The 19,037-nt window shown below is 31.0% G+C and overlaps 1 protein-coding gene across 1 annotated transcript; it reads left to right on the top strand.

Annotated features, from left to right (window-relative positions):
- The first annotated feature begins 2,605 nt into the window (after positions 1–2,605).
- On the top strand, positions 2,606–18,478 carry LOC119613859 (rho GTPase-activating protein gacU-like). Its single transcript, XM_037969926.1, is given in 5 exon segments — positions 2,606–4,792; positions 6,483–6,666; positions 15,392–15,414; positions 15,416–15,481; positions 18,467–18,478. Coding segments are annotated over 5 exon segments (1,845 nt in total). The 5' UTR covers positions 2,606–3,232.
- Positions 18,479–19,037: the final 559 nt, after the last annotated feature.

Genomic DNA, 19,037 nt, shown 5'->3' with positions numbered 1-19,037 from the left:
AAATGTAATATATTTGGTTTTCATGAAATTATAACTTTCAACATTGCAACAATTCGTTGTCGAAATCTAAATTTTATACACATCTGTTGTCTAAATGTTAACAAACGTGGTAGGCTCACTATTGTCAAACAATCCGTTGCGGATGTGTATAAAATTTTGATTTCGACAACGAATTGACAACGTTGCGTTGTCAACATTACATAGTGTTGTCGTACGTATGTATATACTTTGACAACGGATGTTATTGAAAAATTATAAACTCTTTGGTGTTAATTTGATACCAGGCGTGTATATTTCCTTTTCCCTCTGTGTAGCTCCACCCCCGGGGCATGTTTCTTCGATGATATATCCCATCATGTGTATTGCAATACAAAAACCTCTAGTCCGCCGGGGCTATAAACTGCTGATGAGCAAATATGTCATTGGCCTTTCCTTGGAATGATTTGACATGAGGTCGAACCAGAGTACCAGAGAATCTGGTACTACGGGTGGCCAGTTGCCCGCAGGATATTGTTCTGGCTGGTCAGTTGGTTGAGGTTCTTTCGGGATGCAAGTAGTGGCTGTGGTTTATAACCAAATTCGCGGTGAAAGTATGTTGGTTTAAGGACTGATACATCCAAATCCCATATAAATATGACTGGATACTCTTTATGGTGCTGTTGCCATATCAAGAGATGTGACAGAGCAACTTATACCGTATTCCGGAACCCGTTAAGTATCTCTTGCTCTTCGCGTAGTAAGGCGCCAGTATAGGTTGTTGAATTTTCAGGTTGATATTCGGTAGTTGCCTGTTATTCCGTAGATCGTTATTTATGATCTGAGAATGGAACTGATGTTAGTTGGTGAACGATCGGGAAAGACTAGTACTGATCTAGTAGATCTTTTTCGTTACCCCTATTTTCTGATTCGACCGGCACTTCTCCGCCTTTCGGGGTAGTATTGTTGCTACCTGTCATACCGCAACGTGATTACTTGGCAAGAGGTTAGATAGCTCGAGTAATTCAGCAAAGTGCTTGTGTATGGACTAGCAAAGCCATGAGTGTTATTCATCGAAGTCACTTGGGGTCGCGTGGTAGACCATTCCTAAGTCTACCCAGTATATGAAAAAGGTGTTCACATTAAGGACTTAGACATTCTTGTCCATTTGTAGGTATCATTTGACTTCACAGCCATTCTTTGGAATCATTTTACTCGAGGTCGATCCAAAGAACCTATCTTATCTGACATCACGGGTTCTATCAGTACCTCTAGTCTATCAGGACTATAAACTAGTTATATCATTTGACACCTTGGCCAATCCTTGGAATCATTTGACTCGGGGTAGAACCAGAGAATGTATTTTATCTGACATCACGGGAACCGGTGGCCCGCAGAGTAGATTTTCAAACTTTGATTCTAGAGGAAAGGTCCTTTCTTGGCGCACGCGGTGACTAAAAACGCGCAAATACTTATAATGTAAGTTTAGAGATTGATTCACTATGAAATATTTTATTTCGGGATAAGTAGGTTGCTGTTGCCGAAAATGGCCTCTCAGAAGAGGGACTGTGGGACAAAATATTGGGAATGAGTTAATTTTAAATGTATGAGACACAGGAAGAATCAGGTATATACTTGTATGAATGTGAAGAGTATTCTCTGTTGAATGTGCCGGATGAATGAGAAGTGTTGTTCTGGTTTGGCTCTGTTCATATCTAACTTACCGCAGTGTGTTCTTGTGAGTAAGACCTTGTCTGTGGCATATTTTTGGATTCATATCATATATCGATATTAATGAAAATATCAGGTGGAATTTTTGATAAGGATCTTTAATGGGCCAGTTACAGTATTTAAAAAAAGTAATTGATTTCCTGCATGAGGATTTATATGGTTGTAGGTTTAGATAGGGCCGTTGTTACCGACACAATACAGCCAAATATCTGCATATATAAAACACATGCAATAATTGTGGAAAATTGCTCTATTTGTGAGAACCATGTCATGCTTTCAACGGAAAGACAGACAGACAGACGGACAGGCAGAGAGACGGACGTTCATGGCAAGATTATTATAGCAATTAATAAGAAATGATAGAAGCGAGTTAAACCAAAAAAATATTTATAGATTTTTAGTAACATGAATTATACAAAATATGTAAATCAAACTGACATTAACATCTAATTAAAAGAATCAATAAAAAATTGTTACAAGGACAATATTAAAAATTATTAAACATAATTTTTTTCAATAAAAACTTAAAATATTAAACATAAAAGAAAATTAACAACAAGACAAAAAATCATAAAATTTTATTTTAAACTAAAATAATATTTAGAAAAAAAAAAAATCAAACAAAACATATTTCCAATTAAAATAAATGAATGAAATGTATGTTAGCGGGTCAATTTTCAAACCGACCTCCATAAAAATCGAAAATAAAGAAAGTGGTGCATGTATTTTAAGAATAAATTTTAACGAAAAAATATAATAAAACTAATTAATAAATTGAAATTTTAACACAGCTGGAGTATTTAGACAACAAAAAGTTATAAAATAAACAAAAAAGCTCAAACAACTTTTTAAGTAAAAACCAAAACTATTAAAACAAAAAACTATACCAAAATAAAAATAAAATTTGGAACAAATGTGTGTATTGTTTTATAATTTGTCTATATAAAAATAAACATTATTTTGTATACATAAATATTTGCTGGGTTAAGTATTAAAAGAAAAGAGAAAGAAAATTAATTGCAAATATTAAAGGCGTTGACAACTGAACCGTACGAATACATGACGCTGTACGCATGTTTTCCCCGCAATAAGAAGTGACTGACCTTTAACAAGGATGTAAACTAAATTATGATAAATGAGCAGCGTATTATCGATATAAGATTAATACCGCAAAATTATTTGTTTATGCAAATACTAAAATCGCCAGGCAAAAATAAAATAACAATGACCTTGTTTATACAGTTCAATAGAACAAACAAATGTTGAAAATAACCAAATTATATATTTAAAACAATAAAAAATACATGAGCAAAAAAAAGCAAATAAAAATCCAGGTGGCAGTTTTTTTTCGAATACCACTTCATTAAGTTTTTAAGTGTGAAAAACATTTGACAAATGTTCATGTATGATATGCATGTCTTGACATACAGCGGCAAGCAATTAGTGTCGGCAAAAAGACCTTAAACTTCAAATGAACTTTTTCGTCTAAATTTGGAGGACAATAATAATAAAAATCTTCATTGACATGATGAAGCATGAAACCATAACAAAACCCCTGCCCATAACTGCAGCTAAAGATAATACCAAAAAGGGTTTATGGAAGTCAAGAGGCACTTCCGAGGGACCCACACCCAAAAGTCCCATTACCAAAGCTTTTGATTTTCTACCCTGGTCACGCAGCAAGAAAACAGCCAGCGAGAAAACTACAAAAGCTAAAAATGATTCATCATCAACTGCTGCTGCTACTAATAGCAGCACGACTGCTGTAACTGCCGTTAATGCTAATCCATCGGATGATAAAAAAGATGCCTTGGCCTCTTTAAACTATCAGCGCAATATCTTTCGTAATGGCGGTGGCATAATACGTGATATTTTAAATGATAAAATAAACAGAGATGAAAGAACCTATAAAAAATCCAACATACGTAGAGCACGCCAAGTGACGGGACGTAATAAAAGTCTAGATATCAATGAACTCATCAATTGTGTAGAGCAGGAACTTGCCAGCACTTCAGGTGATGGCAGACATAATGTTGAAGGCAAAAGTCATCGTTTTCTTGACGACACCTTTATTGAGAATATAATGAGAGCAAAAGAGGCCTATCAGCGTAATTTACAGCAAGAAGAGTATGACGAAGAGGAGGAGGAGGATGAGCAAGCCTACTACAACAATCATCACGCCCATCACCGTCCCGTGGTGGAATGTAATGATACAGAAGATGAATATTTCTATCAGCAACAACAAGAACTGGCCCAACTGTGCAAGCATTCAGATCCTTTAAAAAGTGCCAATGGCACCACCAACCTCAACGGCAGTGGTAGTGCCTCTCCCAAGCATATACTCTTCAATGATGAGAACACGGTGTATCTTATTAAAAAAGAATTGCCAGTCAATAAAACCCTTAAAAACTGTGATAAAGAACGTAAACACTCAGAGAGTGTTTTAAAAGCCCGCCTTAAATTCAAAAAACTTTCAGCCGATAATTCCCTTCCTCATGATTCAAAATCAATGGTTCTAAACAACAACCGCATCATAGCGAACAGTAGACACCAGCCTCCTGTCAACAATAAACGTAGTATATTACAAAGACAAAATACCACACCCGAACAATTTAGTGCCTTAACAAATACCCGCTGTAGTCCAGATGTTTTTCGCAAAAGATCCCCCTCAGCCGGACGCTATCAAGCACCCTCACGTTATTCACCCAGCTACCCGAGACGTAAATCTCTCACCGAAGGTGTGGTATATGATCAAAACACAACTTCGTTATATGATAATGGCAATTCGAGTACGAGCAGTATGGGCAGTGGTGCCAGTACTAATGGTGGTATTTTAAATGATCGTCCTAAAACCGATAAACCGCGTAAAAAATTATCATTTCGCGAACCAGTGGTGGCGGGTAAACGTCCATCGCGTCGCACTAGTGGTGAAGTTGTGAGCGTAACCACGAATGGTTTGAATGTCCAAAAGAGTAATAATAATAATAATAGTGTTAATAGTAATTCCAACTGTGATAATGTAGTAGTAGCTAGTAGGCGTTCAACGCCAACAAATGATTCCATGCCAACGGAAGAAATGGAAAAGGTAAGAAATGGAAAAGGACGCGAAGTGGATTTTTAAAAGATAATTCTTATGAATTTCTAACTAAAAGTCTATAAAGCATAATAAGCGTTCTGTTTCAAATTAACATAAGTTTTTAGAAATAAATTGTTAATGCCGCCTCTAATGCAATAGCCTAGAGTTCCGCCTAAAGTCCAGTCTATATCCTAGTATATAGTTCAGACTATAATCCAGTCTATGGACTAATCTTTAGCTCGGACTATAGTCCAGTCTATAGAGTAGTCTATAGCTCAGACTATGATCAGTCCATAGACAGTTCAGAGTAAAGTCCAGTCTATAGACTAGTATACAGTTTAGACTATTATTATAATCCAACTTATAGACTAGTCTACAGTTCAGACTAAAGTCCAGTCTATAGATTAGTCTATATCCATACTTATAGATTAGTCTACAGTTCAGACTAAAGTCCAGTCTATAGACTAGTCTAGTCAGATTTTAATCCAAGTCTATAGTTCAGACTATTATCCAGTCTATAGACTAGTCTACAGTTTAGACTATAATACATTCTATAGACTAGTCTATAGTTCAGATTATAATCCAACTAATAGATTAGTCTACAGTTCAGACTAAAGTCCAGTCTATAGACTAGTCTACAGTTCAGACTAAAGCCCAGTCTATAGACTAGTCTACAGTTCAGACTAAAGTCCTGTCTATAGACTAGTCTACAGTTCAGACTAAAATCTAGTCTATAGTTCAGACTATAATCCAATCTATAGACTGGTCTACAGTTTAGACTATAATACGTTCTATAGACTAGTCTATAGTTCAGATTATAATCCAACTTATAGACTAGTCTGTAGTTCCGACTAAAGCCCAGTCTATAGAATAGTCTATAGTTCAGACTATAATCCAGCCTATAGACTAGTCTACAGTTCTGACTATAGTTAGACTAGTCTGTAGTTCCGACTAATGTCCAGTCTATAGACTCCAACTTATAGACTAGTCTACAGTTCAGACTAAAGTCTAGTCTACAGTTTAGATTATAATACATTCTATAGACTAGTCTATAGTTCAGATTATAATAGAACTTATAAACTAGTATACAATTCAGACTAAAGTCCAGTCTTCAGACCATAGACTAGTCTATAGTTCGGACTAAGGTCCAGTCTATAGTTGTGACTATCACAGATCATAGATCAGTCTATAGACTATAGTCCAGTCTAAAGACTACTCTATATTTCAGACTATAGTTCAGTCTATAGACTAGTCTATAGTTCAGACTAAGGTGCAGTCTAAAGTCCAGACTATAATCCAGTCTATAATTCAGTCTATAGAGTAGTCTAAACTAGTTTATAGTCAAGTTTATATTATAGACTATAGTCCAGTCTATAGTCCGGTATATAAAATAGTCTATAATACTGTCTATAGAGTAGTTTATAGTCCAGTCTTTATACTAGTTTAAAGTTCAGGTCTATAGTTCAGACTATAATCAATAGGGTATATTTAAGAATATAATCAGACTGATTACTGGAAGTTTTGCCGCAATTTTTTTTTTTATTTTTTCAAAAATACCAGATAACATATCATATTAATAACTTCTGGAATATTTCTATCGAGGTGTCATTTATTTCACCCTTTATAGTTAATAATTTGTATCTTAAATATGATTTTTTTAATTCTTATTAAATTCCTTTAAATTTTATTATATTTACAGTCTCAGGCAATGCGTATTGTACGCACAGTGGGTCAGGCTTTTGAAGTATGTCACAAATTTAATATACATAAAAATTCCCTGGACAACAATGATGAACGTTCCGATATCTCATCATCAGAATTATTAGATGTTGAAACCCGTTCGGATCAACAATTAAGTGACGATGATGGACACAATAAAAAAGGTAAGTGAATCATTAAGAGAATTATTCTTTTTTTTTCATAACATAAATATATTAAAAATATAAAACAGATACTCTTAATAAATTTTGTGGTAAATTAATTACGGAATGTAAATAAATATATTTAATTGTTTATGGGCTGATGGAGTAGATCCATAAATATTGGTCAATGTTTGGTTATGTTAAAAAATATATTTTTTTAATTATTATTTTTTTTTTACAAATTTTAATTTAAAACTGGTAATTTTTAATGAAATACTGCGTTGTATTTGTTTAATAAATTTAAATTGTTATTTATTTAAAAAATTATATGACGCTAAAATGTTGAGTTTATTTTTTTTATCCTGTGTTTTTTAATCGTTTGTTTTGTTCATATCATAAAATTATATTCCCTGAGTAGCATTTTGTGGCTTTTATTGAATTTTTTGTGGATATCATAAATGTTAAAGATTAAAAAATGTTATTACAGTTAACAGTACAACACCTTAAAAAATTAAAAAAATATATATAGCAAAGGTGAATTTTGTTGTACCCTGCGGTATCTACTTTTATTACAGTTTCACGATTTATCAATCAATTGCAAATCAGATAGATGCTATACTCCTAGCAAAATTGACTTGTACTAACACAGCCACTTACTTATCAACGACTACTACATACCATTTGCATTACTTTTAAGTACTCTTATAATATCTTTCACATTACCATTCACATATGTACTTTATTTTGTAACTAAGCAGTTGTGTTGTCAGTAAGACAGCGAACTAACGAACAAGAGACCCAAGTTCGCATTATATGTGAAAAAAACCTACTTTTCAATGACTACTACATATCGTCTGGTTTACATAGAAGTAGTCTAATAAGGTCTTACACATAATGTGTTATATAAATACTTTCTAATTCATTAGTCATCTTGCCAGTGAAGATATAGAAACTGCATAGGTTTTTCCATGCAATTTACAATGACTACTTTTTCTAATTACTTTTAATCGTTCGTGATAAGTAATTGCCTCCAATGACATCACCGTGTTAAAATAATGACTTAAAATGCTATTGTGTAAGTAAATTTAAGCATTTTCACCTCTTACATGGTAATGAAAGTTTTTACTGGGTTCTTAAATTGCATTATTCTCTTAGAAAGCACTTATCTGTTGGTATATTATGATGTAAGCTAACGATAGTAAGCAATTTGAAGGAACATATCACTATATTTAAGGCGTCATGGTGAACTTGCTACTCATTGATTTATTCATTCAAGAAGTTGCTCTGATCTCTGTGATTAGATTTCAGATAATATTGACTACTGCACAGCCAAACCATGTTTTGTTTGACACTTCTCCATGCTGACCCAGTAAATAACAATAAAAATTTTATACACATCCGCTGTCTAAAAGTTAACAAACGTGGTAAGCTCACAATCCATTGTCAATAGTGAGCTTACTATGTTTGTTACCTTTTGTGTATAAAATTTATATTGCGACAACGAATTGTTGCAGTGTTGACAACGTTGCGTTGTCAACATTGCATAGTGTTGTCGTACGTATGTATATACTTGACAACGGATGTTATTGAAACATTTGGTGTCAATTTGGTACCAGACGTGTATATTTATTTTACCCTCTGTGTCAGAAACGAATTTCTGAAACGATTTATACTGCAGCTGTTAAGAAGAAGAGGAAAAATAAGATGTCACTTACTTTCTTTGTAACTGATTGGTCAGATCAGGCTGCCTGAGGAATTGCAAAGATGTCGCCGACATCTATATTTTCCGCCAGCTCATAATTGTAGTTGTTATTGTCCCTTAGCATTTAGGGCTTTATGCCAGAAGATTACATCAACTAAGAAACGTATTATGCTGAAGCAATCAAGATGAAGAGAATGGCGAAAATTACATTTACTTCCTCTGCAACTGATCTGTTCTAGGTTAAAATTAGGTATAACATTGACATTCTGCCCATTAGTGCCATTAGTTTGAATAGGGCTCAGTGTAATTCATCCGAAGTGTACTAAAATGCTAACCATTGGACTCAAATGTATGCCCAGCGAAGTAATACAACCTGCTCGACTTACCTAGATTTAGACATTAGTCGAGTCCACAAACAAGCCAGAATTCATTTAGTACCTTTAATGTTTATTTTTGGTATTGTACAGGTTTAGCTACCTTATAGTTTGTTTTGAAAAATTCATCATTTTAGGGATAAAAACGAGAAAGAGATAATTTTGTGTTCATTTAAAAAAATAAATATTTGACAGTTTATCCATAATAAACTCTATTCAACATTGACTTACATTTTGTTAATTTTTGCATTTAAATAATGACATAAATAACTTTCACTTACATAGTGCACTTCTTGGAAATTTCCCGTGTCTTGAACTGACATCACAACAGGCAGTCAATTTAGCAATATAGAAAAAACTGATATATAGACAACCGGAAACATGTGTCTTTTGATATTGAAAGTGTAGTCGATTTAAATAAAAAAACTGCAAAATTTCAAGTGAACTCTTAATGTGTACCAAATGGAATTGAAAAACTTAACGAGGCACCCCATGGCGTAGGGTGTTTGTTTATAGTAGATGAATATAAAATCAGATTTTAAAATGTAAAATAAGATGATCTCATATTTAACACATTTATTCTAATCATGTGTCTTTATGTGTATGTCATATTCGTATATGACACTTAGACACACAGAGCAAAAATGGCAAAAGTAATGGCCGTCACTAACAGCAAAAATTCAAGAGACAGTCAGACAGATAGACATGAAGACAAGCAAAGAAATTAGAAAATTTACATATGAATTGTTTGTTACTTTATCTACATATACATGTTACTTACGCTCATGTATTCATATACACATATGTTTACGTTTATGTGTAAGATTATGCTTTGTTTGTATTTATTTTTTGGTGTCAGTGTATTTGACAGTTGACAGCATCAAAACACCATTTTATTTATTTTATGACATTTATTAAATGTTTGCTGTAATACTTGCTTCTACTCTGTTTTTCATTCATTTATTTATTTATTCAGCCATTTATTCCCCATAGTCTCATAATCGTAATTTCGTATTAAGTATTTTTTTTTTCGTTTATTTTCCTTGATTTTCAATACAATATGTATTATGATTTTATTTTCGCTCCCCATTCTGCTTTTAACTTATTAGATTTTTGTTAATGAGCACAAAACAATAGCATCAGCAGCAAAAAGTCATCATGCAAGTACTCACGTATTTGTTTTTTATTACTTTGGCAAAATGGTTGTGTCGTAAAATTTTTAAAATTTGTTTTAAAATTGTGCCATTAATTTTGCAATGTTTGTTTTTTCGCGGAACAAACTTTATTTTTTAACCTCCATCAAATGTAATTATGTTGGTTTTTGGACTAATTTACCATGAATGTACAAGTTTAACGAAAATTTGTTTAAATGTATGTAACAATGGGATCTTCGGTTAGTTATAGGCTGAGCTCTACAGAATTTGATACAGGAACTAATTCCGTGGAATATATTATTTATTTGGAATTTTAATCTAATATCGATTTATCGATGACGAAAAATTTTGGTTTTGGAGGCCATATCAGTTTACGTTTTGGAGGTCATATTAGATTTTTCACATAACTGCTGTGTCTTTATTGAGGTATGCCTGGACCCCAAATCTGAAACTTAAACTCGACATCATATCTTCTCTAGCAATATGAAATTTTATGAAAATCAAACCACTTATACATATTTATGTATTATACATTTTACATATTCCCCCACCAGTTGCTACCGGTACGTATAATTGATGTTGGCTAATTATTTAATAAGTATACGTTAATTGTAAATCTCTTTTTAATATCAAGTGCTAATCTTTAAGTTTATAATTTATATAATATAATTTCCCGATCCTATAAAGTGTATATATTCTGAGTCCTTATAGATAGCGGAGTCGATTAATCAACGTCCGTCTGTATGTTTGTTGAAATAAATTTTCTGAAGACCCAAGACATTTGACATGCTTTTGAAGTTTCTTCTTTAAAATCAGTAAAAATGGGCCTATAAATAAGAAAAAATGTGCAAAATCGAAAACAACCTCTGAAAATTTAGTGTTTTGTAGCAAATTGAGATTTTTAGATCAAAAATATTTAATTAACAACAACAACCACACACACACGGTAAATTTAGTTCTTGTATTTACTTGTTTATAAAAACAAAACAGGACAAGAACAACACGTTATAAAGCTGTGTGTTGTTATTGGCTAGAAACATGAAATTAAACATGTACATCGCGGATTAAGTGAGAATGTATAAAAAGGGACTTTTAAGTACTTATCCGTTCTTTAAAAGGTACTATTTCAGTTATTGTATAACATTAAAACTAGAAACATAAATATAAGCATGTAGAGCCTGGAATAAATGAGGACTTTTTGGTACTTTTTCGTTCTTCAAAGGTACTTTTTGAATTTGCTATAATATTGAACCTAGAAAGAAGAAATTAAGTACGTGGGACCCAGTGTAAGTGAAAACCTATAAAATGAACTTTGGTACTTTTTTCGTCTTCAAATGGTATTTTTTGCATTTTCTGTAATATTGAATCAAGAAACATAAAGTACATACATAAGTACGTTGAGTAATAAGAATATATAAAATGGGACTATTTGGTACTTTTTCGTCCGTTAAAAGGTACTTTTTGAATTTTCTATAATATAGAACCTGGAAAGAGAAATTAAGTATGTAAAGCCAGGAGTGAGATCCTATAAAAGGGCAATTTTTGGTACTTTTTGAATTTTCTATAAAATAGAACCTAGAAACTAGAAATTAAATATGTAGAGCACGAAGTAAAAGAGAACCTATAAAAGAGAACTTCTTGGAACTTTTTCGTTCTTCAAAGGTACTTTTTGCAACCTAGAAACTTAAAATTAAGCATGTAGAGTTCGTAGTAAATGAGAAAAGGGAACTTTTTTTTAACATTTTCGTTCTTGCATTTTCTATAATATTGAATCTAGAAACATAAAATTAAAGATATACAGCCCGTAGTAAAAATAAGACCAAACAGTGAAATCTATAAAAGGTACTATTGGTACTATCTCGTTTTACAACTGATATTTTTTTACACTATAGTAAATGGCATATAAGATTCAGCACAGACGAATCTTACTCTTACACAGAGGGAAAAACCGGCAGAAAAGTACCGAAATTTTATCATTTTGACAACCACCATTATAATTTCGACAATGCGTCGTTGTTATTGCAACAACGCATTGTTTTTATTAAAATTACACTTTTTGTCATTTCGGCAATGCATCGTTGTGATTTCGACAACGAATCGTTGTAATTTCGACAACGCAAGATTCAGCACAGACGAATCTTATTCTTACACAGAGGGAAAAACCGGTAGAAAAGTACCGAAATTTTATCATTTTGACAACCACCATTATAATTTCGACAATGCGTCGTTGTTATTGCAACAACGCATTGTTGTTATTAAAATTACACTTTTTGTCATTTCGGCAATGCATCGTTGTGATTTCGACAACGAATCGTTGTAATTTCGACAACGCAAGATTCTGTTTGACAACATAGCGTTGTAACTTTGATAACACATTATTATTTCTTGCTGATTTGATATCTTTTATATTTTTGTTGTTGGTTTAACATCTACGGTACATACTTTGACAACGGATGTTATTGAAAAATTATAAACACTTTGTTGTCAATTTGGTACCACTCGTGTATAATTTCAAAACATATTTTTTCCCTCTGTGTACATGTTTAAACTAAATCTATATCGGGGATTTCATGACAATCTCATTAAGCAACCAAAAGTGTTTTAAAGGAAAAGATCTAGGCTTTCTTTGAAAGACAGTTAAAACAATAATTTTGAAAAATTACGGTCCATAGCTATCTAAACTCTTTGCAACAATAAGTTATATAATAATAAGTTACATAGATGAGAAGAAACACATATTTGGCAAAACATTTTGATCCACTGTAACTTAGAGTGTGTCTAAAGTACTATCCAATAGTTCTATCTTTGCACTATGGTTCAGATGACCACTTTTTTTGACTAAAACTAAAAATGTGGCCAAAAAATATTTTTATGGTATTCTAGATTTATTTTGTTTAAAATTTAAGTGAAATGACAAAAAAAAAACAAAAACAATCTGTAGATATATTTCAAACTTATCGAAAACATAAATTTGAGTTATTAATTAAATAAAACAAAGTATTTAGAAATTACAGTTACTCACATATTTCCCCTACAGTGCGTATGAGTGATGCACACTAATTATTTATTAAGTATACGTTTATTTTAAACTTAAGTACATTTTAATTTTAAGCTAGAAAACCAATAATAATTTAAATATTATATAATTTCATAATGACTAATCTTTTTATGCCATATAATAAATAAAATCCATTAACATTTAACACTATAAAATTCTTTCAAAAACAAATTTTTGTTGATGTTTTGTTTAGATTTTATTACTTGCATCGACAATATTTCCACCATTAAAATGAAATTATACACAAATGGTGAGAAAAATAGAATAACAAAGAAAAAAACGATTACAATATAAAATTAACAAATCAATTGCATTTCTAACAATTAAAAACAAAATTGTATACGAGCTGGAAATTTGAATATTTTCTTAACATTTTTGTTTAAAAATTATAACAAAAAATTGTTAAATAAGCTTTTAGTATTTTTTAAATAAATTAAATAATAATAGTACTTGTACCACATCGATACAACAATAAATAATTTCAATGTTAAGGTTTTAATTTTGAAAAAATCAAATTGTAATTTTAATTTATTAAAGGCTAATCGTCATGATATTATAAATTGTGTGCGTGTGTTTTGTTTAATTTGTTGAAATTTTTTGTAATTATTATGTGTTTATGTTTTAAAATTGTAATCAAGGTTATAATGTTATTACACCTTGTAAGTTTTTGTGTTTTTTTTTTCTCTAAATTTGTATTTTTGTATTAATACTGTTGCTTGTTTTTCTTTTATTATTAGTTTATAATATTAATGTTTTGACTTGAATATTTTTAGCCTGATTTTTGTTAGAAAATAGTTTTATAAACAAATTAAAAAAGTGCTGTTAAGTTGTTTTCATTAAACATTTATTGATTTTTTTTAAATTTATTATTTTGTTTATTTATTTTGTTATTATTGTTGTTTTTCTCTTAGGGCTGTAATGTTATCATTTACACTTTCAATATTTTGTAAGCCTTGACATATTCCTGGTTATATGGTTTCTATCATTTTGTTTAGTATTTTATTTTCCATTAATATTTATTATTTATTTTCTTAACAAGTTGACGTCACTTTTTTGTTGGTGTGTTTTTTTTTAATTGTAATATTTGTTTGTTTTTTATTAATTTTTATTAAAATTTTAATTGTTTAATTTTTATTTTAGTTTCTTTTTTTTAAGTAATAAAAACTATTTTCAAATTTGGTTCAAGGTTAATTTGTATGTGAAAATACATGTTTATTTGAACATTTTTCAAGAGACTGATAACAACAACAATAACATCTAAGAAATGTCATGCATTTGAATTGCAGTAAGTCAGGGACAACATTAAAAAAGAAATAACCTTCACATTAGACAAAATTTCGTTAAAATTTAATTGAAAATAAAATTAGTTCTTTATACATTTTTTTAAACTAAAATATTTGATAAAAATTTATTTTGATATATATAGATGCAGGTTCGATTCACGCAAGAGACCCTCTTGCAAATATCATCGAAGGTTTTCAAACAATCCCCTTATATTCTTAACCTAAGACATCATTAGCTTCAAATTAATTTCAACTCATACCATTTATTTCATTTTCAACACAATATAAATTATACCAATTATTAAAAAAAAATACTGAAAAATAAATTTCATTCTAATACAATTTATTAAATTAATAATTTATAAAACAACGATTAAGCAATACATTTTTTTTTTACAAAAATATTTCAACCAAAAAAGAAAATTGCTTTCATATTTCGAGAACAAGGTAGTTCTTGACGTCATGTTTCTTTGTGGTTTTTCTGTAAAACTTTGAAAAAGAAAATGAAAATATATATTACAGCAACAGCAGCGTAAACACGTAAAAAATAAAAGAATAAAATAAAAAAATATAGAAAAACACAACAGTTTTCAATCAAAGACATCAGCTAACATCGTCACTTTTACAAAAACTATTTGTATTTTTCTGTAAATAGACCCACACAGAGAAATTATTAAAAACAAAATAATGAAAAACATATTTTAACACAAAATTGATAGTTAAACTAGAAATCTATAGAAAAAAACGTTTTTTTTTAATAAATAAGCCATTGGCATTAGTAGACGACAATTTTTATGAAAAAAAACACAAAAAAGAAAATATTCACCAAAAATTATTAAACAAAGCATTTACAAAAAAATATCATTATTATTTCACTCATCATCGTTGTCGTCATTGTCATCATGATCACAGCACGATCAACTACATCATCATTGTTCTTTTAGCATAGTATAATAAATAGACAGACAGACAGACACACGAACGGTTGGTTATTGAAATTAATTTGTTTCTTTCTGGTTTTTTGTTAAAATTTCCATAAAGATTGAAAGAAACATCTGTGTTGAATTAATGTGGGGTACCAATGTTACCAGATTTATTTTTTAAATTAATTTTATTTAAAATAATAATTTTGAATTTAGTTTTTAATGTAAACTTTTTATTTTTTTTAATTGCAGCTCATACACCAGAATTAAATTTACCCCCAAAGGCCTAATCATTTGGAATTAGTGCCTCAAACAAATCTTAGTAAATCGGGAAGTTTTATGGTAAGTTTTTGAAATACTTTTATATACATATATAAACAATACTAGCAATATATTTCATACACCATTCACACCTAAACAAATTTAAAAAGTTTCGAAACCAGAAATAGAAAGTAAACAAGTAAGAAATTATAGTCGGGGCGAAGCCGACCATATAACACCCTACACTTATGGAATGTGATTTAGTTTTCATAATAAAGCATTTAAATTGAATTGTACCTTGCCTCAGATATACTTAAGCCATTTATTGTTGTATAAAATTGTGAACATTTAAGTGAAATTTTGAAGGGGGCTTTGTATAGGGGCTATGATCAAATGAGACTCTATAATTATAAAATTCATGAGGGTCTTCAAGGGTAGTATAGATCTTGGTTTTGCAGCTTTTTGTCGAGATACGAGTAAAACATAAACATAATTATGAACTTAAGAGCCCTATTTGGCGGGTTCAGTTGTATGGAGGCTAGGTGAAATAATGGACCGATATTAACCATTTTTAATAAGCTTTGTTTCCAGTCCCATAGAAGATCATGTGCCAAATTTCATTGAATTATCATCAAAATTGCGACCTGTAGTTTGATTACAGGGTTTCGAGCGTTCAGTTGTATGGGGGCTAGGTGAAATAATGGACCGATCTTAACGATTTTCAATAGGCTTCGTCCCTGTGAAAATAGAAGATCATGTGTCTAATTTCACTAAATTATCTTCAAAATTGCATCCTGTAGATTGATTACAAGGTTTACATGTACGGACGGACGGACAAGTGGACGCACAGACGGACGGACATAGCTAAATCGAAAATGATTCTATGCCGATTGGTATACTTTAAGATGGGTATTATTGTGCGTTACAAACATCAGCACAAACCCAATATGCCGTCCCCACTAAAGTGGTGTAGGGTATAAAAAAAGGGAAGAAAAAGTGTTGAATAAGTATGTTTTTCTAAAAAAAAGGAATGAATATTCTTAAAAAAAGAAAAAATATTTTAGCTTTAGTTTTAAGTGCCTATTTTAGCCGAGCTATTATACAGGCCGGCATATGTTTAACTCAGAATTTTGTTATCTGTGTTACTATGTATTATATTGTATCTCATCTAATATGCCGTTGTGATCTTGATATTCTTTAGCGAGGATAAAATTGAGACTTAAAACATCCCATGCATCGCTGATCTTAACGATAAACTTGCTGAGAAAGTACTTTGAGATCTAATCAAGACATTTTATTACCCTGTATGCCCGATAAATCTCACCAGTGTCATACTGTCCTATTTTGCGAGCAAGTATTCTATAACAAGATCAGCTAATATGTATTCGATGGGATTCCATTCTATTTCTACAAGTGATTTTTCACTTGTCCCATTTTGTTGCTCCAAGTGATTTTATACTTTCGCGTTAACGGGTGATCGTACGTGCTGAGGATCTTGGAATTGTTTTTATACCCACCATCAAAAAATATGGTTTTGTCATACTGTTTGCAACACATCGAAATATTGGTCGAAGACCCACAAAAGTGTATATATATATTGGGTCCTCATTAAATTCTAAGATGTTTTAGCCATGTCCGTTTGTCTGTCTTTCCGTCTGTCGGTTGAAAACACTATAGATTCCGAGCGATATTCTGTATCGTTGCAGTTTGAAAATGGGCGATGTCGGTCTATGTTTTCGTATAGGCAGCTTAAAGGGCCATAACTGGTTTAAAACACTATTTTAGCAATGATATGAACAAGTTTTATATGAACCACATTCTCTCTACCAAATTTTATGAGGATCGGTTCATAATAGACCTTACTCCCCATTTAAGGACCACTCAGAAACTGACTATAACGCTCATAACTTGCTTCAAAATTATAGTAAAGCAACGAAATTTGACATACATATGTTTTAGGAGATCTTGAGTTTCTCTGATAAATATTATTGGGATCGGTCCATAATTGACCCTACCCCCATATAAGGTCCCTTCAGAAAATTACTCTAACGCTCATTATTTGTCAGTATAAGAAATCGACATATACGAGTGTTATAGAAACTCAAATCTCTCCGCTAAATTTTATGCGGATCGGTCCATAATTGACCTTCTAATTCTAGTACTTATATCAACGAAATTGGCGTAAACATGTTTTATAGGAACTAAAAAATCTCTGCTAAATATTACCTCTTATAAGGTCCCTTCAGAAAATTACTAGTATAGCAACGAAATTCGACATAAAAAGTTTTAGGGAAACATAATTCCCTGTCAAATTTTTTGAGGATCGGTCCATAATTTTCCTTAATCCCTATATATGGTCCTCTGTCAAATATTATGAAGATCGGGCCATATTCAATCAAAGCCTTCATATAAGGCTTAGAAAGCATTGATATTCGACATAAAAAGTCTTATTGAAACCAAAATTTTTACAAAATTTTAATAGGATTGGTCTAAAATTTAGCATTACTGTAAATATACATTACTCTATAAATCATTAAAAATATGTATTATGATAAAATAAGTACTACTATGACCCTGACTTTAATAAACTGTTTATAAGCGATAAAAATTTAAATAAATCTAATTGAGCAAATGGTGGGAACAAATCACTATTCATATAGTATGAGGCCAATTTCCGAATTTCACTTGAAATTTATAGCACATGATTTGATGGTGGGTATATAAGATTCGACACGGCCGAATATAGCACTCTTACTTGTTTCTGCTACCTTTCTCATATACCTGATAGCGATTTCGTTAACAGCTTGATATATGACGCACTCTTCCTCATGGCAGTATAATTTTCAAGATTTTTAGCAACCTTATCAGACAGGTCACATGCTTGTCATCTAATTGGGTAGGGGTATTTGAAGTATTTTTGGATTATAATATAGTTCGATATCTATTACTCTTGCTACCTAATAGATAGACCAAAGTATCTTATATAGAAGCTAGTATGTCGCCATTTGATGAGGAACCAATTTAATTTTTTTTATTTTGTTGTTTTTTATTGTTTCCTTATTTTAGTCCCACCAGTAGGCAAATAGGGACTAGACAGGAACCTACAGTCGGCCCTTATCTTATTTTACTAAATAACTGTTCCGGTTCTCGGCACTAATAAATCTTTCACATATGAGATGGTATATACAAAATGATTGGGGAGGTGTTAAAATATTTGTCATAGAGGCTTTTCCATTCAATGTTTCATTTAATATTTTTGAAATTCTACATTAATTAAACATAAACAGTTATGAATAATGAAATAATTTCAATTAACCACACTGAACTTTATACTTTGAAGTCTAAAAATGTGCAAATAATCAAGAGAATGCAAGAAAAAAATACGCACATAGCTATTATTTGATTAGATTTAGATGTTTATTAAGAAATCGCAAAAGAAAATCTAAAAATATATTATGATGGAAATGATAAACAAACACCTGAGCCAAAAAGGTAAAATTACTATAAAAATAATAAATACAAAACGAAAATAGCAGCGACTACCAAAAAAAAAAAATACACAAAATAACTTTTGTTTTGAAAAGAAAACAAAATTTAAATTGTTTTCTTTATCAAAGAAAGGAAAACAATAGAAAAT

The sequence above is a fragment of the Lucilia sericata genome, unplaced genomic scaffold (assembly GCF_015586225.1).
Source record: "Lucilia sericata isolate MDLA Ls3-8-SP2 unplaced genomic scaffold, ASM1558622v1 Contig002389F_arrow, whole genome shotgun sequence".
In the NCBI taxonomy this organism is placed as follows: domain Eukaryota; kingdom Metazoa; phylum Arthropoda; class Insecta; order Diptera; family Calliphoridae; genus Lucilia; species Lucilia sericata.
The sequence above is the reverse complement of the archived record's forward strand: the minus strand, read 5'-3'. Positions and strand labels throughout refer to the sequence as shown.